The sequence below is a fragment of the Puma concolor genome, chromosome B4, assembly GCF_028749965.1.
Source record: "Puma concolor isolate L17-30 chromosome B4, mPumCon1.1.hap2, whole genome shotgun sequence".
Taxonomy (NCBI): domain Eukaryota; kingdom Metazoa; phylum Chordata; class Mammalia; order Carnivora; family Felidae; genus Puma; species Puma concolor.
This window is the reverse complement of record NC_141673.1, coordinates 18,220,221-18,243,858: the sequence shown is the minus strand read 5'-3', so window position 1 is coordinate 18,243,858 and position 23,638 is coordinate 18,220,221. Positions and strand designations below refer to the sequence as shown.

Here is a 23,638-nt window from a genome sequence, read left to right as displayed (position 1 = left end):
GAGTCCACTGAGTGAAGGAGATTGCCCTCACCACTGCAGACGGGCCTCATCCAATCTGTTGAGGGCCAGAATAGGAAAAAAAAGGCAGAGGAAGGGCAAATCTTCCCCTCGGCTCCAGCTGGAACCTCTGTCTTCTCAGCACTCAGACCTTTAGACTTAGACTAGAAATTACAGCACTGACTCCCCTGGTCCCCACTAGCACTACCACCAGCTTTCCCGCACCTCTAGCTTGCAGACAGCAAGATCCTGGGACCTCCCAATGTCCACAATCACGTGAGCCAAAACTGCACAATAAATTTTTTTCTAGATATCTATGTAGAGATACACACATAGAGATACACAGAGATAGAAAGAGATAGAGAACTAATCCTAGTGGTCCTGTTTCTCCAGAGAACCCTAATACAATCTCCATATGACAAATGAAATTACTTAAAGTCAGAGGGGCCAGGTGGCTGGTCTCTGGCCAGCACGTGAGTGGAGAAGCAGGATTCAAACTTTCTGACTCGATTCCAGTGCTTCTCCACTTAACATGAGATGGGAGGGATGGCCTGACCACAGCATCATCTGTGCAAAGTTCAGCACAGTTCTCACGGACACACTTTCTGGTGGACACACTGTCTGGTGAATGTCCACCAGACAGGCTACATTGTGCTGTGTGGACAAACGACCTCAAAATCTCAGTGGCTTAAAACAGCAAAGGTTCATCATGCCATCACAGATAATGAGGGTCCTGGCTGAATCTCCAAATCCAGGTCTGCTCATGCCAGGACTGACAGACCAGCCGCCATCTTGAACATCGCCAGTAGCCACATACAACTCGTTGCACAGAACGGGTCACAAGGTGCTCCCCAATAAAGGGACCAGAAAGTGCTTCCCATGGTGGGTGGAGGCGCTGGAAATATTGGCAATTAGCTGTCACAGCCACCACGGTGCTTATCATTGTGCCGGACGCTGTATTAAGCGCCTCATGTTAGGTATACTTAGCATTTTTAATACCCTCGAGGTAAACACTACCATCATCCCCATTTTGCAGGTGAGAAACTGAGTCTTAGAAAGTTAAGCACCTTTCACAAGGCCAGGCCAGTTCTGTCAGATTGAAAGTCCTTGCTCTTAACAAGAAATCATTTATAGTAGATGCCATAGCGATCGCCAGTCGGAAAGAAGGTAGACTCTTTGCCAAACAGCACGCGGGCCTGGGAGTGAGGTAAAGACAGGGTGAAATGAGGCTGCTCCTCTACCATGACCACAGTGTCACCTGCAGGTAGCAGGTGAACAGGTAGTGAGTAGCTCACACTTCCCTTCCTGTGCTCAGCCCTCCAGATCTTGATTCCACCGCAGGCAAACACCAGAGGCTGAGGGTCAGTACTGGCTCCCAAAACAAGGGATATGGAAGCTTCTAGAAATGGCAGGCCCAAAATGCCAACTGCCAGGAATAGCTGTGCATTCATTCACAAACATCTATTGAATGTAACTGGAGTGGGGCCCAGGGAACTCAGACCTGCTTGAAGGTGTTTGATGAAATGGAATAACACTTAGGCTAACAGAATTCAAGATTACCAGCTGATTTGCATGGATCATTTTGGGAAGAACGGTAGGTAAAAGGCCACAGGGGAGACAGATGAGTAAAACAAAGGGAGAATTCAGAATGGCTAACACTTCTTAAGAATTCACTATGGGCCAGGCCTAGTCTACGTGCTTGTAATTACATGAATTACACATTGAATGCTCGCTAGTCATAATGTTCTGAGCTTGGTACACTTATTATTTTACAAAAGAGGGATGTGGGTAGAGAGGGATCCGGTCTTCAGCTAGGAAGTGGAAAAGCCAAGGCTCACCCCGATCTAGCATCAGGGGCCACTTTTACCCATTATGCTAGGCTGGACCCTTCTACTCAACAATTAATCGCTGCAAAATGGGCTTCACAGACTTGGTTTTCGGAGCTTCTATGAAGTGAGGGGTTATACGAAGTAAAGGAAGGAGCTCTTTCCAGGAAGGGCTCCCTGAGACCCCGGGAAAGGGTGAGGTTTGGGGGAGGAGGTCGCATGGTTCAGGTCTCCCAGAAAACACCTTCTCTCCCTTTGGACACCAGCACCATCCCGACACCTCAAGGGCTGGCTGCCAGAGGGCAAAGAGACAGGGACCCCAGCATGAGGCTTGGTTTTCTTGGGGGGAGCCCTGCAGGGGCAGCTGGGAGGTACCCACGTCAGTAAGCGCAAACCAGAAGAGCCTCTACGTGGTGGCCACAGCCAACAGACAGAGGTGCACAGGTAACACTGCTCAGGGTCTCCCGCAGGCACCTGGGGCAGGTGAGGACTTTCTAGGAGGCTGGTGGGAAACAGAACTGATACGACCTAACCTAGCCAGAGAACGTTCTGTGTACACGAGAAATAAATGGAATAACGTATATGAAGCGGCTGGCACAGTGAAAGCACTAAATAATAGTGGTGGTTATGATGGCCAGGGGCAACAAGATGTGACAATGCTCTGGCCGCACTAAAACAGCATTTCCCAGCTTTCTGGGTCTCCCCCCTAACCGCCCTTTCCCTTTTCAGCCCCACTGATATGCACGTATGCACACACACATGTACACGCATATGTTCACCCACATACAAAGAGTATATAAGACCAAACAATCCTCAGCTCTAGTAGCAAAAAGGGAAAAGACGTTACTGGACCACAGCCCAGGGTACAAAGCCTGCCTCTAGACTAGCCAATTTTTGGTAGGAGTAACTTAAGTTACAAATTGAATACAATACTTACAAACTGAATACAATATGTAAACAGAGTATTAATTTCAAAGGAAAGAAGCATCCACATATACGTGTGGCTAAGAGACTAGTTTGCCCCAAAATAATTGATAAGACATTGGGACAAAATATATCAAAAGATAGCCCTTTACCAAAAAATATCATAGCAGACTCAAGTCCTACAGCCTTCGCTTTGGCATCTTTTTTCTCCTTGTAGGATATGCTTTACTTCCCATGCTCAAGCTACCTGGAAGTGAATTGTTGCAATTACAATTCCTGGCGCCTCTGGTAAAGATGTATTCACATCCTGGTTGTTGTTGTTGTCTTTGTTTTCCTGACAATAGTGAATATTGCCAGCAGTGCTTTCTTTAGGGGCTCACAGTGCAGAGAAGGGCTACAGCATATACCCAGAATTTTAACAGCCACACCATGGCCTTGTCCCTGCACCTCCAAGAGTGTTACTGTTCTACAGGAAAATGGAGAGACTAAGTGTGTTGCAAACCATCAGAGACCAAGTGAGCAGAAGAACTGACATCACACCTAAGAGCATCCTCGCTCCCCACCCCCCTTCGCTACATTATGTAACTTAAGAGGTGGTGGGAATGACGACAATGTAGGAGGGAAACAATCTTTTAAAAAAGAAAGTGAAAGAGGACATAGTAAACCCGAAAGGAAATTTGCACAGAGCTTAGAATCTTTGCAGAGGCTGTGATGTAAGGTTTTTGAAGTCCACGAACCTGAATTTCTCTGTGTGGCTAGAGGGCTCTGCTTCTAGGTCAAGAGTCTGTGATTGCCATTGTTTCTCAGATTCAGACCTCAATCCTTTCAGAAGGGGATAAGAATTTGATTTCAGGGGCGACAGCATAGCTCAGTTGGTTAAGCATCCAGCTCTTGCTTTCGTCTCAAGTCATGATCTCATGGTTTGTGAGACTGAGCCCCACATTGGGCTCTGCATTGACAGCACAGAGGTTGTTTGGGACTCTCTCTCTCTCTGCCCCTCCCCACTTGCACAAGTGCACGCATGCTCTCTGTCTCTCTCAAAATAAATAAACTTTAAAAAAAAAAAGAATTTGATTTCAGAATTAGGGCAGAAACTGCTAATGCCTATCCAATAACCATCTCCCTCATCTTTGTTAGTAACAGATGCCCACCTTAGTTTAGGGTAGCAACACACTCCATTGAAAACTCTGTTCCCCATCTTTTCTCATATCTAACTGTGGCCAAATGACGTTTTAGAGACAGAGTGGAAATGTTGGTGAAAACCTGGGAAAGCTCCTTAAAAGGAAATGCAAACCCTTCTTTTCATCCTTCCTATTGCCCAAAATGCGATGGCTGGAGCTCCAGCAGCCATGCTGCTTCCAGCAGTCATGCACATGAGATGACCCTGAGAATGCAAGCTAATGTGTGGATCAGGGACATAGAAGGAAGAGGGTCCCAGATGACTTTGTGGAGCCAACAGGGCAGCCCTGAACTGCCTACTTTCAGAAAGCTCTCATGTGAGAGAATAAACCCTGGGATGTAAGCCATTGAAGTCAGGTCTCAGTTACTCACAACCAGGTACAAGTATTAATTTATATGACCATGTATACCCATGTTTACAGATTCATTCCTACTTGAGAAATGCTAGCTGCAAGCTTTCCCTTGAATGCAAACTTCCCTTTTCCGAACTAGCAGGTACTTACACAGATTTAAGCCCTTAACCAAGAAGCTTGTGCTCCACAGCACTCCGCAGGGACTGGTGCCTGAAGTACAGGAGGCCATTGGGCTTCTCCTGGACCCACTGTCTGCTGGCATTGCGGAGGGCAGCCCAGTGCAACATGGTCACTTTGTAGTGATCCCTGTAGCCCAGCATGCCCAAAAGCTGGAATATCTCATCCTCGGCCAATCCACAATGTGAGATGCTCAAAAAAGCACAGAGTGTCGGCCACCCAGCCATCCGGTGCTGTACAGATAACACAATGACAGCAATGACAAAAAGAACCGTTCACATCTGCCAGGCATCATTCTAAATGGCTAAATGTCGTGTATGACTATACAACTTGTTTCCTTTAATCATCCTATAGGCAGATACTATATAACTTCCCCTGTCTTACAAATAAGAAATTTAAGCCCAGAGATGTTAAATAACTTAGCCAGTCACACAGGAGTAAGTGCAGAACTGGGATTTGAGCATAGACTGCCTGGCTTTGGAGCCCATACTTTCAGGCATTAAGTTATCATCCACTTTGTCCCAACTAATACGTCCATGTTAGCTATGGTTATAAGCTGGAAAGCTTGCCAATTATCATACTGCTGAGCAGTCTATTAATACTTTCAAATATCAAGTTTGCATCGATGGGTCTGAATGGTTTTTTGGTATGATTGCTATCTTGCCACAGACACCACTGGAGCCAGCTCTATGTTACTCACTTTTTCAGCCAGAGCTGGATTCCCGCTGGCTTTATGACCAGCTCTAAAGAGATCCTTAAGACCACTGAGAGAAAGAACAAAGTCTACCGTTCTAAATGGACTTCTTGTGCCAGGACTGGGGAATGAACCTCAAACACCTGTAATCTTTACGCAGAGGGAGCTGCTCAGCCCCAGCTGTACAAGCTCCTTCTGAAGTTGACCCCAGGTTTACCAAGTTCTTCCTGTACCTGTGGCTGAGTGCCTTGGGCCTGAGGAGGGGTCAGTGGGCAGGAGGAGGAAAGTCAGCTGGGGAGAGGAGGGCCTGGGCTTTCCCGCACAGTCCCAGACAAGCAGGAATATCCCTGGGCACAGCCATGGGCCACCTTGCCTGCGTGACTCTTCTCAGGGCACAGAGACCTTTCTTTCACTTCCTTGCAGGTGAGGGAGAGCACGCTAAATTTGCAATTCATTTTATTTGCAGAAATGCAAAGTCTAGAGCAAAAAAAAATGGGGCAGGACAATATGTGGTCACACCAACCAACGTGTCTTTCATTGCAAGTATTTTGTGCTTCTTTCCCCACCCCCACATCCCCCTTCCTGCTCCATTCCAAATTCATCAAACTTAAGAGAAGGTTATTATGGTAGAAACTGAAGTTTCAAAAGCCTTTTGAAGCTCCTAGCAGAGATAATGGCTTTGAGAACAAACTTTGCTTCTCAAAAGACTGTGGAATATCAAAAGACAAAAATGCCTGACCAACTCATGGAATACGTCTTTTAACCACAAACAACAGACTCAGTTACAGGGTGAGCTAAAGAGGACTGAACCAAGCAAGGTGGAGGAGACAGTGCGAGAAGAGAGCAACAGAGTTGCTCAGGTGGGCCTGTGCTGTTCCCTGAACCCAAGCTGTGAGCAGCGACAGGGGCCAACTGGATGCACCTGGGGACCCAATAGTACAGACAGCCTGTGCTGTGCCTCCCATTGGGAGCCTACAAGGCCAGTGCCTGTAGATCTTCTGATGCCCCCAGAACCAGAGAGCAGAAACCACTATGGGGACACCTACAGAGCCAGATCTCTGAAGGTGCAGTGAGCAACCAACATTCTCTGTCGGGAATGTTGAGTACCCACAAGACTATGGGCTCCAGGAGAGTGCAGATGTTAGTGGAGGAGAGGGGCCTCCTCACATTAGAGTGAAGGAAAATGGCAGCAGATGGCAGCATAGATCGAACAACCCAAGAACAGATGGGAACACAGCCATCCTAGAGGATGCCAGCATTGGAGGAAGTCAGTATCTGTGGACCATCCGGGGCCATGACCACCTCAGTGGAAGCCAGCAGGGACAGATGACAACCAAGGACATCCAGCACCAAGACCCTCAGATTTAAGCTCAATCCAAAAGAAACACACACAGGAAGGACACAAATCCTCTCTTGACTGAAAACACCCTGAATTGTACCAAAAAAAAAAAAAAAAAAAAAAGCTCAATTGATGGATTTAACCTAGATGAACTGAATTAGGTTTCTGCCGTCACTTGAACTATAGGCTCAAAAGAGTTGAGTTATAGAAATAATAAAGGCCCATTTCTTAGATTCCTGAAAAATTGTCTAATATGGTTCCCTTTACAGTCAGCACAGAGCTCCCTAGACAGGGTTGTTGGATTTAGCAAATAAAAACGCAGAGTAACTAGTTAAATTTTAATTTTAGATAAACAAAAAATCAATTTTGGGTATAAGTATGTCCCATGCAATAATCTGGGATATACTTGTAATGAAATTATTTATTTGTAATTCAACTAATTTTTAGTATAAGTGTGTCCCATGCAATAATTGAGACATACTTTTACTAAAGGACTGTTCTTTGTCTGAAATTACAATTTAACTGGGCATCTTGTATTTTCTCTGACAACCCCATCCTTGGACCCTCCTCCTCTGGGTGGTCCACCATACATCTTTCTCCCTGTGGACTCTAGCAGGTTGTCAACACTGGCCAAGGCCTACCTTCTCCTAAAGCCACCGTGTCTGAATTTGCCTTTTTTGGCGTAAAAGTCCAGCTATAGTCCTCAATCCAGCGTTTCAGAATCAATTCCCAGAGCTCCTGAACAGACACCACCTCCAAGTACTCCTTCAGACACTGATACTCATCTCGGTAGATTCTACATTCTCTGAGTTCATTCGCTAGGATCGTGAGTTTTAAAGGATTCGGGTTTGTTTTCTTCCTCAAAGTGGATTGGCTCTGTTGGAGGGGGTCTTTGTTGGGAATGGAGAGATGCTGTCTAAAGATGTTTAGTTTCACTTCTTTGTCTCCTATGCTAATGAAGTCCACTGTCCTCACATCTGGGCGAGCACATAGCAACTTGTAGGACAGGCTGGAGGAGACAGTGCTCATGATGAATTTGCAATGAGGAGGCAGCGAGCATGGCAGCCAAGAAAAATCTTTTGCCTGGTGGAGAAAGTCAAAGATATTTGAAAACTTTAAAGACTTTAAAACTACTTTACTGATGGTTTTTAAACTTAGAGCAGCTAGAATATAGGGAGTAAATAGAGGGTTAAGGGCTGGGGTGAAGGTTATTAGCGATAAGGTGGATAGTAAGCAATATGGTGATGATACCAATTCACACTCTACAGAACTATATTCACTGACTTACCCATCTGTTATGAATTTGATAGTACAAAGGTAACCTCTAAAAAGAGGTTTGTACGGGGCACCTGGGTGGCTCAATCACTTAAGTGACTCTTGATTTCAGCTCAGATTACGAACTCACAGTTCATGGGATCGAATCCCACATCGGGCTCTGTGCTGACAGTGCGGAGCCTGCTTGGGATTCTCTCTCTCTCTCTCTCTCTCTCTCTCTCTCTCTCTGCCTCTCCCTGCTCTCTCTCTCTCTCAAAATAAATAGATAAACAGTTAAAATAAAAAATAAAAAAACGTTCCTACAAGCAAGTAATCTGACAAATCTTAGGCTTCTAAAGAATGACCTATAGTGACGATCAAGGGAAATCTTAGAGTGCAAACTGAACCATTCAATTGAAAAACAGAACATTGTTTTATGATGAAGAATCTTGCTTTGTACAGCAATACTATCATAAATTAAATGGCTTTATTTGGGGATAAGATAAACACCTAATCAGATCTTTCTAGATTCCTTTAGCAGCCTTTCCTACCCCTCTTTGACTAATAATCGCAAATATAATAATAATAATAATAATAACAACAGTAACTACCAAACAGTGAGTGCTTACTCTGAGCCAGGCACTGAGTTGAATGTGTCTTCAGGTACTGTTAGGGATTTTTATTTTTATTTTTTTATTTTTTGATACTGTGACATTTCTCTGGGGCCTTAGAGATTCAGGAGAGACTGTTTTTCCCAAGGCAAGCTAAGTCCCGGGGGTGGTGGCAGCTTGCCTGGAACATGCCTGTCATGTGCAGACCCACAGATCCAAGAACACACCCCCACCTACCTTCTTATCTGACTCGAATTCACCAAGCCAATGTTTCCCTGCCCCACATCATCATCCTGGGGCTAGGACCAGACAACTAGGGACAACGATGCCACAAAGCCTGCTGAAATTACACAAACTAGCCAATCCTGAATGGCTTCCTCTACCTTTCCCATGGGAACCCCAATGAAGGCTTTGGCCTTGGCCTTCTCCTGGCTCCAGTCTTCTGCCTCCTGACCACCCTGATACTTCCCCTGGGGCCCCGAGTGGCATGGCACATCTCCTTCTCTCAGGAAATGTAAGTAATCGCTTCCTTCAATGCCATTGGCATCTCCGTGCCATCACTCGGTCATCCTCCTATATATCAAAGCCCAGCACTTGTCACAGTTTGCAATCTTGTCCTTATTTGTGTAATAGCATCATTAACATCAGCCATCCCCTGTTAGAATGAAAGCTCCGTTTCTCTGCAGGGACCATGTCTGACTCTGCTTGTAGTGCTTTTGCTATAGTGAGTGGTCAAGAACTATTTGCTGAATTTGTGGTGGTTGCCATGCATTAAATTAAAAAGATTATAAAACAATATGGTGTGTAATTTCATTTACGTAAGCGTCAAGGAGTGTACATAGACATCCATAGAAGAAGGAAGGCTATACTCCAAAACATTGAAGAGCAGTGAGACTGTGAGCATACCTAATTTTCTGTTTTCTTTTTCTTCATCATATTTTATATCAGAAACATATATTACTTACCTAATTTATAATTACATGTGTTTTTAAGTTTTAGAGAAAATTCTTCACAAGGTTCCAGTGATCCAATATCAGCTCAAACAGAAGAAAAACTAAGGAGGGGCACCTGGGTGGCTCAGTCACTTAAGCGTCCAACTTCGGCTCAGGTCATGATCTCATGGTTCATGAGTTTGAGCCCCGCGTTGGGCTCTGTGCTGACAGCTGAGAGCCTGGAGCTTGCTTCAGATTCTCCCGCTCTCTCTGTCCTTCCCCCATTCACACTCTGTCTCCCTCTCCTTCAAAAATAATCGTTAAAAAAAAAAAGATAAGAAAAACTAAGGAAAGCAACCAATCGATGGGATTTGATATGTGCATAATCAGTATAGATGAGGCAGGTCATAATATACAACATAAAGAAAATACTAGGAGTCCAATAAATGCCTGATCAATGTATAAAATGGGGGGGGGTGCAGAATCAGGCAGAAGTAAAGGTCACAGTTTCCAGAACCAGACTGTCCATGTCTGAATTCTGAGTCTAACACAATCTTAGGATGTTGGACAAGCCACCTAACACCTCCATGCTCAGTCCCCTCTGTATAAACAGGGATGATGATCACAGTGTCTCTTTCATAGGGTTCTCCTGAGAATTAAATGCGTTAATATTTATAAAGTGCCTAGAAAGGTGCCTGACCCGTTGTAAGTGTCACAGAAGTATTTGTTCAATAAAACATACAGTAGTAGCTATAAGCGATGCTGGCTATAGCTATAGATATGCAATGCAATGGAAAGGTGTTACAGGGGCGTCTGGGAGGCTCAGTCAGTTGGACATCTGACTTCAGCTCAAGTCATGATCTCGTGGTCATGAGTTCAAGCCCTGTGTCAGGCTCTGCACGGACAGCTCAGAGCCTGGAGCCTGCTTTCCTCCCTCTCTCTCTCTCTCTCTGCCCCTCCTCCGTGCTTGTTCTCTCACTCACTCTCTCTCTCTCTCTCTCTCTCAAAAATAAACATTGAAAAAGTTAAATAAAAAGAAAGATGTTACATACCTTCTAAATTATGGAGTTTTCTTTTTACAAAACAGTAATAAAATAGGTATTATTTTAAAAAGAGATTATCTTCTGTCCTAAAATCCCATAAATGCCAATCAATTCTTCAATTCCATCTAGGACAAGTATACATGGCTTTAAATTGATGGAAGCAATGAAAACTTCCACAAGAAGTGAAAAGACCAAGACATTTGAGCCTTCGTTAAGAACATCAGTTTCAAGCTGAGTACCTAGAGCATAGGAATTTGTTCAAATTAGGCAAAAATGTTTCCATCATTGCTAGAATATGTTAATGGGATGGGGAGGCGGAAGGGGTTGGGAACAATGAGTGCTATTCACAGCTGTACAGCTGACACATATAGGTATATGTGTGATTAGCAGCCTAAAAATATTCAACCCAAAAGGGATAATGATATTTACCACCAGATGTCTCCTATACATTTTCAGGATTTTATATAAAAAATATTTTGTATGATCCAAAGCATTACTCTCATCTTCTAAAATGCAAAAATAGTTCATGTTACAAAGAGCTGGAAGGGAAGAAAGAGAAGCCAGTCTATGCAGTCTGCGAAGTTTATGCAGCTCTGTAACGTCAGGTGGCTGTTTAGGGGCCACGGCTACCACTGGGTGGTCCAGCAGGGGCACACATGCATCATCCCCCACCACTGCCTGGTCTCTTCAGTTCTCGCCCACATCAAATCTGACATAACCAATCCTAAATTACTCTATCCGCAATATTGGACCCCAGACCTTCGAATCTGTAAATTACCAGGGAAAATCAGGCTATAAACCAGAAAGGGCAAAGGATGTGATTTGAGAGGACCAACTTGCAAACTCTGATTGCGTGACACAGCAGAGAGCAACCCAAAATTGTAATCAACTGCTTAATACTTTAAGAGCATTTTACTACATACAACTTTGGTCTTGCTTTTATTTTTCAAAGGCCATGTTTCCCATAGAAATTTAGGCACATTAGAATCTAGAAAATCAAGTTATGCAAAGAAGCTTTTAATGGATTTACATCTCTCAGGTGCATTAAGATTCTGTTAGAAGCATATTGAATAACTATGTTTAACAATACTTATTGGTTGCCTGTTACGTGCAAGGTTCTGTGCTCAATGTTAAAAGGAGATAAAAATGATCTATAAATAAAGTCAAGGAGTTAAGGGAAGTGAAAATGGGTTCAGTACACACACACACAAAAAACACATTTCAAGGTAGAATATGAGTCTGAAGAGTACTGGAGTGTGATGCAGAACCATCACAATGAAGACAAGCTTCATGCAGAAGACATGTGAGATGAGCTTCGGGGAATGCACAGGTAGAGATGAGGGCAAAGGGATATCAAGCAAGACAAAGCAAAGGTAAAGGTCTGGAGGTAGGAAGACACATGAGCATTCAAAAAAACAGGAAGCTGATTAGAGCAGTGCAACTCAACAGGGGTGCTCTAGGAATTCGAGATGTCCTAGAACACAGGACAGTCACACACAATGCAGCTGTGTCCTGGGGTCTACCTGCTTTCACATGTTCTGCCAGACAGTCACTTGGGGGGGGAGGGGGAGGGGGTAACCTTATTAATGACCTCACCTAGAAACCAACTCCATTTTCATGTAAATGCAAAGTAATTTTTGCACAGATTCAAAACACATTGAATTTCCTAGGAATACAACTACCATAGAAAGTGATGGAAGATTATATGTTGTTTCTTCTGAAATGATACCAAGATTTCAGAAAATCACGACCCTGATGGGAACACTGCTCATGATGTTGGAGCCTTGACTACAACACATCCATGGATGTCTGCACTAGCAGCTTTCGAAAGCATGGTCATTTTCCATGACCTGCCTACTCCACTGTGGCTTCTACCGGAATCATGTCTGAGCATTTACATATTGGAATGCATATTATTTTGCAATAAATTACTTTACTTTTCTCTTTTACATTATACTAGAGGGTTACATCAGGTTTTTTTATTGAGGCATAAATCACAAATGATACTACATTAGTTTCAGGTGTACAACATAATGATTCAATATTTGTATACATAAAATGATCACCACTGTAAGTCTAGTTACCATCTATCACTGCACGGATACAAAAACACTTTTTTTCTTGTGACCAGACCTTTTAAGATGTACTCTTAAGGGGGTGCCTAAGTGGCTCAGTTGGTTAAGCTTCCAACTTCGGCTCAGGTCATGATCTCGTGGTTTCTGAGTTCTAGCTCTACAGGGGGCTCTGTACTGACAGTGTGGAACCTGCTTTGCATTCTGTCTCCCTCGCTTTCTGCCCCTCCCCCACTTGCATGCACTCACTCTCTCTCACTCTCTCTCTCTCAAAAATAAACATTCAAAAAAACATGTCTTTTAGCCACTTTCAAAATATGCAAAACAGTATTATTAACTATAGTCACCATGCTATACATGGCAGCCCCAGGACTTACTTATTTTATAAATGGATATATTGATTTTTAAAGATATTTTGGTATCAGAAAATGACTATAAAATCAATGACTTGAAGATTATATATGAATGCAAGACATAAAGGAGAAGAAAGAATCAAAACAAGATAGTCTGAGCTTGGATCACACAATTAAAAGTATTTTTCAAGAACAGGAAGAGAACAATCTTGGTGCTTCATCCTTGGAGGGTTTTATCCGCACCCCCCCCCCCCCAAATCTTTAAAGTATTGAGATTTCAGACCTTGACTAAGTGAATTTTAGAGAAGGAGGGGTTCTGGAGATCATGTCGTCTAGTCCAAACCCTCATCTTGTAAGTGAGGAAACAGGCCCAGCAAGGTGAAAAGGCTTGAACACAGGTCATCAGGAGCTTTACAAACACTGATTTTGCTAATAGTTTTCCTGCCAGCAACACATCCTCACTCAACGGTTGCTCCATCTGCGTTTCCAAGCCGCAAAGGTCACCGCTGGTGGATTCCGTTCACCAGCAGCCACATGCAGGAGGCACGGACTGTTGACCTTTTGTGTGAAGCTGGTACAGAGGCTATGTGACAAAACGGAGGTGAATGAACCTCAGAAAATACACGCAGCCTGACAATCATAAAACATAATATCACTCATAATAATCAGCAGAAAAATAATCCCAGGCAAAAAAAAAAAAAGGAAAAAAAACCTCAAGGAAGATACAGATCTATATCTAAGTATGCAAAGGAAAGCATCATTTCAGTGTTTTTTAAAATCCTATTTGGGATGATTAGAATTATTTTTCCTCAAAATAATATTGAAGATAGGCAGAATTACTAGTATTGGAAAACGATCCTAAACCTATCTCTTTATTCTGTTAGAACCAAACTGTCTCTCCTGGATGACAATGGCCTATTGTCTAATTTAAATTTTTTTAATGTTTTATTTATTTATTTATTAAAAAAAAATTTTTTTTTAACATTTATTTATTTTTGAGACAGAGAGAGACAGAGCATGAACAGGGGAGGGGCAGAGAGAGAGGGAGACACAGAATCTGAAACAGGCTCCAGGCTCTGAGCCGTCAGCACAGAGCCCGACGTGGGGCTCGAATTCATGGACCGTGAGATCGTGACCTGAGCCAAAGTCGGACGCTTAACCGACCAAGCCACCCAGGCGCCCCTTTTTATTTATTTTTGAGACAGACAGAGACAGAGTATGAGAGGGAGATGGGCAGAGAGAGACAGAGACACAGAATCTGAAGCAGACTCCAGGCTCTGAGCTGTCATAGAGCCCGATGCAGGGCTCGAACTCATGAACCACAAGATCATGACTTGAGCCGAAGTCAGTTGTTTAATCGACTGGGCCACCCAGGCGCCACCTTTTTCTTTTTTTTTCAATGTTTTATTTATTTTTGAGAGAGCCTATTGCTTAATTTAAATAGTAACAACTCAAGTTTTTATTTATTTTATTTTTTAACGTTTATTTATTTTTGAGACAGAGAGAGACAGAGAGAGACAGAGCATGAACGGGGGAGGGTCAGAGAGAGGGAGACACAGAATCTGAAACAGGCTCCGGGCTCTGAGCTGTCAGCACAGAGCCGGACGCGGGGCTTGAACTCACAGACCGCGAGATCACGACCTGAGCCGAAGTCAGACGCTTAACTGACTGAGCCACCCAGGCGCCCCAACAGCTCAAGTTTTTAAACACCCAGTCACAAAAGGTAAATTCATGGGGAGAGAAAAACAGTCAATTGGTACAATTTCAAAATACTTTGTAACAAAATGACAGAGATTAACTGATTTTTTCACTTTTTGGCAGTGTTATCTCTTATCATTCAATTAACACTTATTGAGAACCTTCTGTGTTGGTCAGGCTCTGCGTCAGGCATTGAATGTGAGAATGGCCAATAAAACAGACATGGTTTCCTGCACTCCCAGGACTATAACGGGATACAGTAAAACATACAATGTCAGGACCACGTGTAAGTAGTGGGTGACCAGGATGGCAAGCTCACAGTGTTTGCAGGGACACACCCACATAAACTAGAGTACAACGGGACTGGGGCTACCCTTGCCACTTGCTCAAAGTTGGAGATGAAGGAGAGAGGCAGCCATCTGGCCCTCTTATTGAGAGAGTGCTCTTTTTTTTTTTTTTTTTTTTTTTTTAAAGATTTTGCTTTTAAGTAATCTCTACACCCAATGTGGGGCTCGAACCCACAACCTCGAGATTGGGAGTCTCATGCTCTACCAGCTGAGATAGCCAGGTGCCCCCCGAGGGTGCTTTTTAAATAGGGCCTTGTGATGCCTGAGTGGCTCAAGTCGGTTAAGCAACGGATTTTGGCTCAGGTCATGATCTCACAGTTTATGAGTTCAAGCCCCACATCGGGTTCTCTGCTGTCAGGGCAGAGCCTGCTTCAGATCCTTTGGGTCCCTCTCTCTCTGCCCCACCCCAGTTCACTCTCTCTCTCAAAAATAAATAAACATTAAAAAAAAAAAAGTTTAAATAGGGCTTTAAGGGACGAGAGGATTTCACCGACCTGAGAAGAGGAGGGGCATTCCAGTAGATGGGAGTGGCAGTGGACAGACAAGGAGCGACGGAAATGACCGGCTGCTCCAGGGAGACCACACCTGTGGCACCAAGAGCAAGAGCCCCTGGAGAAGTCACCCAGGCCCAGGCACAAGGCTTGGCGAACCCTGCCAAGGAGTCCTGCTGGTATTGAGGGCAGACTCCCCGGTAAGTGATGCGAGGAGAGGGCCCTGAGGAGCAAAATGTCCCTGTTTGTTCAAGGAGGCAAGACCGGGCAGTAATGAGGACAAGGGGCCCTGAGCTCAGCAAAGACCTGAGTCTGAACCCTTGTTCTGCCCACACACAGCTGTGTGAGCCAGCCTTTGTGAGCCCCGCTCTTTATCTGGGACGAGAATGCTGGATGCTAGGAGCATTAACTAAGATGCTGAGAAAGCCCTTAGCACAGAACCGGGCACTCAGAACGCCAATTCAGTAAATGGAACTCATTGTTATTCGGGCTGCCACCAGGGGAGGGGGGTGACAGGGGGAAGAAACAGGGAAATAAGAAAATCAGTGGCTCTCCTCGACCTTCCGCGAGGTATGTCACATTAGGAACATCAGTGGCCTGCAAGGCAGGCGAGGGGCACGTGCCGGGGGGGGGGGGGGGGGGGGGGGGGAGAGCTGGCTCCGAGCAGTTCTGTCTGCAAGCTCCCTCTATCTAGGCAAGCAGGGGTGAGGACAGAGGGGCAGAAATGTGAGCTTCACACAGGGGCCTTTTGTCGGCCCACTGGGGAGGGCCGGGTGCCTGCAGGAGCTGGAGCTGCTCACGGCTGAGGCCACCACAGGGAGACGCCGCAGAGGAGCTGACCTCTCGGCCAGCTGCGTTCTCAGTGGCAGCTCTTCCTCTTCTGCCCACACCCACCTCACCCGGGTGAAACCCAGCTTCCTGGCTCAGGCGGCCAAGCTGAGCGCGAGCACACGCTAGGCGGTACACGGTGCTCCCCCTCAAGTTCCTCCCCCCACCCCCGCTGCGGCTACAAACTCTCCTGCATTGTGCTACCTCCTCCCTTAGTCTAATGAATAGGTTTCTTGTTTCCCTTAGCAGCCCCCACCGCGCTCCCTGCCTCTTTCTCTAGCTCAGTGAGGAATCACCATCATCATCATCACCACCATCATCATCATCGCTGCAACAATGATAATACTAACGACAACTGAGTGCCTGGTACTCTTCTAAATTCTCTACCTGTAATCCCCTGGGTAGGTACTGTGAATCCCATCCCCCATTTCACAGATGAGAAACGGGGGCCCACACTGCGTAAGTAAACTGCCCAAGAGCACACGGCTAGTAATGCAGGCGGGCCAAGTCCAGAGCCACAGCCTTTCCCCTCTGCCTCCCACTGCTAATGAGGCGGGCTGTTCTCTCCGGGACAGAAGGTGTCTCCTGAGGGTCAGGTACTCATAGGCTGTTCCTGAATGCAGTCTGCTTTGTCAACCTCAAGATCTGCTCGTTTTTAAAGATAGCAGCTGATGGGGCACCTGGGTGGCTCAGCTGGTTAAGCATCCAACTCTTGAGTTTGGCTCCTGTCATGATCTCACAGTTCGTGAGTTCGAGCCCTGCACGGGGCTCTCTGCCATCAGGGCAGAGCCCGCTTCTGTCTCCCTCTCTCTCTGCCCCTCCCCCACTCACATCTTTCTCTCTCAAAAATAAACATTAAAAAAAAAAGCCATGTTTTTTTGAATACAGATGGCAGCTGTTTTTGTTACGAGCTTTCAGCACCTTGAAACACACTCATTAAACTAACAATTCCCTTTGGGAATAAAATCCTAATGGCATACTCAGTGGGGTTTATCTCATCAGCCTGGCTGGTCGGAACACCCTTGGGATGTGGCTGAGTAGGATCAGTTGTTGTCGTGTAGAACCAGTCACACCTACTGCTGCTGATTTTGGTTTTTACCCACTTTACAACGAGAAATGCAATGTCAGAGAACTCACGCCCACATGTTCGCCCTATTTACTCATACCCACCACTCACACAGAAAGGCACTCAAATACCTGTCCCATCATACAGAGATAATACACGTCCATCAAAACCCATTCTGCGTCCCACGTACCCAGCCGAAACCCAAATGTGCACTTGTGTACAAGCCCCAGGTGAGAAGGGATGAGTTCCCAAAAGCAGGCAGAGTCAGACATGCAAACATATGGCAGACACCTAACGACATAATAGCTGATATTTATCGGCGCTTCCTATAGGCCAAGAGCTGAGCTAAGTGTCTTTGTTTTTCCTACTTTATCTTACTCAATCCTCTCAACTACCTATAAGACATTTTTTTAATCATCTGCATTTTACAAATGGGAAACCAGAGCTACATAGAGTTAAAATAACTCACAGAAGGTCAGACAGCTAATGAGTAGCCATCGAGGTCAACTGCTCCTAGAACGGAGGCAGATCTCCCGTGATTGTTATCATTCCCCACGTACACCTTGTATCTCAAATGTCTTTCATCAAAAGCAAAACTCTTTTGATTCTCCCCAACACCTGCTGCTCCCACGCCACCGATAATGTTCCATCTCAGCAAACAGCGCTCACTGTCTGTCTAGCTTCCCAAAGCTGTCCTCAACTCCTCCTGTCCTGCAAAACCCACATTCAACTCCTCAGCAAACCCTCAATCTATCTAAAGCCCTCTTCCTCCTCTGCTACTGTCATCCCTTGCTTGGACCATTGCAAAAGCCTCTAACAAGTGTCCCTGCCTCCATACTTGCTCCTCCGTATCCATTTTCCCTACATCGGACAGATTTTAATCTTTTCAAAATATCAATCAAATCATACCCCTCCCCTGCTTAAGATTTCCCACTGGTCACCCCACTGTACTCAACAGAATCTGAACCTAACATTCTGTCCAACAAAGCCCAGCCCTGAAATGGCCCCGTCTTCACCTCCGGCTCCATCTGATATGAGTCCCCCTCCTGCCCACCATGGCCCGGCCACACTGGCCTGCTTGCCCTCTCTAACTCCACTTTCCTTCTGGCTTAGGACCTGTGTTACCTTAACTACTCTCTCGCCTGGAACGTTCTTTCTTCTAATCTCCACATGGCCAGCTCCTCCTCATCCGTGAGGTCTCTACAGGGTATAGATGGCTACCTGTCCTGCAAAAGTCCATGTCCCCCTTCCAGAGCGTGGGGTTAGCGTTCTGTCCCCACTTGACTCCCAGTGCAGCCATGTGGGCCCAGGGTGGCCAAGTGTTTGCCAAAAGAATGGCAGTGGGATTGATGTGGATCGCTGCCAGGCCAAGGCTTTAAAGGGACAGGTGCACCTTTTCCACCCTTTTTCCCCTTCCTCTAGCCAAAGGCAGAGGACTCTGAGGTCCTAGGGGATGACACAGCCTCAAGATGGAAAAGGCCTGTGTCCCCAAATCACCACATGGAGGAAAGCCACTTGTTGCCTAACTAGGAACCCCTTACTGGACTGCTCCATGAATCAGAAATAAACTTCATTCGAGAAGCCACTGAAATGGGACTTACTCGTCACAGCTGCTAGAGATACTCTAACACAGAGACAGTCCCTGACCACTCAGACTAACTAGCAACCTGTCACCTTATCACATCACGCTGCATGGCATTTATCATTATATGTTTCCTGTTTATCGGTTATCTGCCTTTCTCAACTGTAACGTGGTATCTATGGGAGCCGTGACCCTATTTGCCTGATGCGTACATCCCCAGAACCCAGAGAAGTGCCTGACACAGATCAGGTGATCAATAAATATTCAGGAGTGAGGGAATGAATGAGCAAGTGAGTGAATGAACCTGCTCGATAAATAGTTACTGAATCGAAGAGGAAGAGCAGTAGTTCAGAGGCATGTCCCACCTTGGAAGCCTTGCACTTGTTTCCCTTGATTGGAATGCTAGCCCTGAGATATCTGTGTGGCTCCCTCTTTCAGGTATGTATTCGAATGTCCCTTTTGCAGCAAGGCTTTCCCTGACCACACTTTTCAAGTCCTAACAGTTCACGCACACACGCACACACACACACACACACACACACACACACACACACACACACACACAGAGCCTCCCTTCTTGCTCTGTTTTCTTCTTCTTCATAGAATTTATCAAACATTGAGTTGGTTAACTCTTTGTCTCCACCACCCCAAGAACATAAAAAACACCATGAGGGTAAGGAACTGCCCAGAATAGTGCCCTAGGTACTCAATCCATTTTTGGTGAAAGAAGGAAGTAGGAAAGGAAGGAAATTTAATTCTGTGAGGGGAAGAGGTGGGCAGATTCTGCAGGTGAGACAACACGGGGTTTATGCTGGAACAAGAGGAGAACGGCCACACGAGCAGTAGACAGAATATCTGCCCTCCAACAAAAACTTCCTGAGGTTAAAAGCTTGACTCCATTACCATAGTTTTTGAACTGCAATTCTGTGATGAAGCAATGCATCACGGACATGATGTCACTGCTTTCACAGGTGGTGCCCACAAAATGAGGGATCACCAACATGCTCGGATATTTCTTTTTGAAATAATTCACCCAGTTGGCGATCAGAGTGGACTTCCCACAACCACGTTCTCCAGACAAGAGCAAAATAAGACTTGTCAACTGGAAGAGGATTTATTCTGAAAAATAAAGGGGTAAAATGTAGCCAAGAATATTTACAAAGGAAGGGAGGGAGAAAAGATTGTTCTGCATCTCTCTCTAAGAGATAGGAAATTCTAGCTAGTCTCAACTTTAGCCTCAATGGGCTCTAAGTAAGTAATCTGCCCTCTGGGCTTTAGCTCTGCCCTGTGTAAAATTAGGACAGAGGAGAGATGGTAACCGTGGAAGGCCCTTCCAGCTACACAGATCCTAGGGTTGTCCAGTAAAAACCTGGGCTTACATCAAGGGCCCAACCTGCCCAAACATCCAGGAGACCCTATCACACCAGCCCACCGTCCTTGTATCTGTGCTGCTTACATCCTCCCAGGGACACAGCCACCATCACCAAACTGATCGTCCACAGAACACCATATCAGGAGACAATACAAAATAGAAGCACTCATATGCCAAGGATCCCCATCGATCCTGACTACCATGACATTGCAAATGACCATGATTGTTAGTAACTCACTAAGAGGTAGTCTGCTCCTCTACCAGGGTGACTTGGCCTGTAGAACGGCAGAAAGAAGATTCCTCTGCACTGGCGTGGGCACAAGATAACTCATTGCTTAACTTCCGTAGTGAAGTACGTCCAGATATGCAGAGGATTCCCAGGTATCACCAGTGTCACTACATGCAGACTTCAATCCTATTCCTTACATGCCCGTGATTTCATAAATATGTGCCTAGTGATTTTTCACGGAGTTAAGTTCCAAGGAGGCAGTTACCAGGCTTCTCGTACTCACTGTTGGATAGCTTGTGGCTGGGACAGTACTAATCGCACGCTGCTGAATGAGTGAATGGCATAAAATAAGCCAGCCTGACATTCGGGTTCAGCAGAGCAAGAAGATCAGTGTGAAGAGCCATTAAAATAGAAACCTAAAGCAGGTTAGGATCATTAAATAGAAGTCACTCCCTAAGAATTCCATCACCATTATTATGAGTTAGGAGTCAATGTGTTATTGCTTTAATTATGTCTCCATGAAATGTGAATGGCAGAATCTGATTTTGTGTCCTATTTCCACCCTTGCCCTCTTTAGGTCTATCCTCAGCCAAGCAGCCACAGTGAGCTTGTCAAACTATGTCACATATGTCATTTCTCTGTCCAAAAATGGTAAAAGCTCAAGTCCTTACGATGACCTGTGAGAACAGATAAGACCCTCCCCCTCCCCCCATCCATTACATGTCCACCCTCGTCCCCCACCACCCTCCCTACAGCCCTGACTTCCTTCCAGCCTCTGGCCTCCCTGCCATTCCTCCTGCCTCAGCACCTCTGTGTTTGCTGTTCCCTCTGTCTGGAATGCTTGTCCAATCCATATTTGCATAGCTTGCTCTCTCACCTGTTTCCAGTAGTCAGCCCAATGCCACCTTCTACCAGATGGCCTATTCCCTTTCAAAATTTTATACTTCACTCCACAGCACGAAAGACATCGAACCTATTACATATTTTCCATATTTATCATGTTTGTTACCTAGCTCCATAATCTAAGCTCCGTGGAGGCAGGGGGTTTTGTCTCTTTGTTCACTGCTGTGTCCCGTGTCTAGAATACTCCTTGGCACTTAGCAGGTAACCAATGAAGGAAAAATACAAATAGAATACATCCACATAATTAGGCTAGGCTCTGAATAATTTCTTCTCAGTAACAAATGGAAAATGGAAACATTGCAAAGCAATCTGTGGCCATTGCTCTAGACGGTCAGTTACTAAGACAATGCCTGGAAACCTCAAAAGAACGCCCCTTTCCACTACCTACACATATAATTTGGGAACTTACAGTCCAAAGCATTGTTTCCAAATGGCAAAATCCTGTTTCCACACAGCTAATTTCGAAGGACTTATTTCATTGTTGTTTTTGTTTGGGCACAGTCAGACTTGTCACTGCAGTACAATTTATCAAATTTTTCATCTACTCTGAAACGCTTAAAGTTATAACCTGTGTGAGACACAACTCACGTACCAAAAACTCATCATTGTCCAGTGTATACTTCAGCAGCTTTCACTATATTCACACGGTTGTATGAATATCGCTACTAATTCCAGACCATTTTCAGCCCCCCACAAAGAACCTCCAGACCCTCTAGGGGCCATTTCCCATTTCCCCTCTTCTTTCATCCTCTGGCTGCCACTAACCTACTTTCTGTCTCTATTGATTTGCCCATTCAAACCTAAGGGTTTTTTTTATTGGGGGAGGGGACAGAGAGAGGGGGACAAAGGATCTGAAGCGGGCTCTGCACTGGCTGACAGACTAGACTGACAGCAGAGAGCCCGATGCGGGGCTCGAACTCACAAACCCTGAGATCATGACTTAAGCCGAAGTCGCATGCTCAACAGACTGAGCCACCCAGGTGCCCCTCAAAGCTAAGATTTTTTAAACACGTGACCTATAGATCCAAACTCCTGTAAGTTTTAAAAGCCTTGACTGACCTCCATGTCGTATTAACCAAATAACTTGTCTTCCTCTTGGCAGGAGTTCCCGGAACCACAAAAATGGTGGTAGCTCTACACCTCGGTGAGCTGAAATGGTGGGTGCAGAGACAGGGGCAGAGGCGGCGGAGGGGGATGGTGGAGAGGGAGAGGTGGGGTGAGTGGCTGAGCCATCCCAGCCATTGTGGGTTTATTTCAAACTACAAAACTGACAGAATAAATGCGATCTGTGGTAAGAAGTGGAGGCAGAGGATGGAGAAATAAAACTGTCTCGAGAATCTCCCTATTTCTACTGATGAGACAGAGAGGGACTCTGACTTCACGCCCCAGCCTCCTCATGCCTGTGGGGGGTGAACCCATGCCTCCCGGGTGGGGAAAGATATGGGGGTTTTAATGTGGACGACGCTGGACAAAACAATGAAGGAGTGCACACACTGGGTAAGAGAACTCAATTCTGTGCACAAACACAAATAATAATGTGGCCCACAGTAGGCACTTAATAAGTCTTAGCTGAATGGGGCGCCTGGGTGACTCAGTCGGTTAAGCATCTGGCTTCGGCTCAGGTCACGATCTCGCAGTTCGTGAGTTCGAGCCCCGTGTCGGGCTCTGTGCTGACAGCTCAGAGCCTGGAGCCTGCTTCGGATTCTGTGTCTCCCCCTCTCTCTGCCCCTCCTGTGCTCATGCTCTGTCAGTCTCTGTCTCAAAAATAAATAAAAACATTTTTAAAAATTTAAAATAAGTCTTAGCTGAAAATCTTCATGGAATAATGAGCTGATGATGTATGTGGAAGCTCTTTGTAAAATACACGACTCTATACAGATGCATTGTTCATATTTCCTAATCCAATTTCTTCTCCTTAAAGTTTTTCCATCGTTGTCAGGAATTACTTCCAGCAACTTAGATCTATGGGGGGAAAAGGAGGCAAGCTCTACCCTCCAGAGTTAAGAATCTTCTTGAGGAGGCTGGAAGAAACTGAAATAGCCAGGAAAACTTTGCAAATGCAGAGTGATATCTGACAAGGAAATTCTAACCCAAGGGTGGCTTTTAGGAGGCCTCTCATGCAGGAAAGGGTGGGCATAGAAAAGGGGAGGTAGGGGAGGACGGCCAAAATTTGAGGGATCATAGTCACTAAAGTCAGGCTGTTTTGCTTAAGCCTAAGGAAAAGGCTTGAGATTTCTTGCCATCTTACCTGAGGACAGCATCTAACCCAGAGCCTGCTGCAGCACTGTTACGATCAGATCCCACATCCTGTAAGGCAAATCTTTCCAAGATTTCAAAGGTTCTGTTTGATTCCTTGGAAATAACACCT

At 45.4% G+C, this 23,638-nt stretch overlaps 1 protein-coding gene and 1 non-coding gene across 2 annotated transcripts in view; both read right to left on the bottom strand.

Annotated features, from left to right (window-relative positions):
• The window catches only part of LOC147578942 (putative tetratricopeptide repeat protein 41), a 77,581-nt gene that overhangs the window by 32,043 nt on the left and 21,900 nt on the right, over positions 1-23,638 (bottom strand). Inside the window, 1 exon segment of the mRNA XM_086712503.1 lies at positions 23,519-23,636. Coding sequence (XP_086568629.1) covers positions 23,519-23,636 — 118 coding nt within the window.
• Positions 14,950-15,022, bottom strand: TRNAG-CCC (transfer RNA glycine (anticodon CCC)). Its single transcript has one exon. It is a non-coding gene; the product is annotated as a tRNA-Gly (tRNA).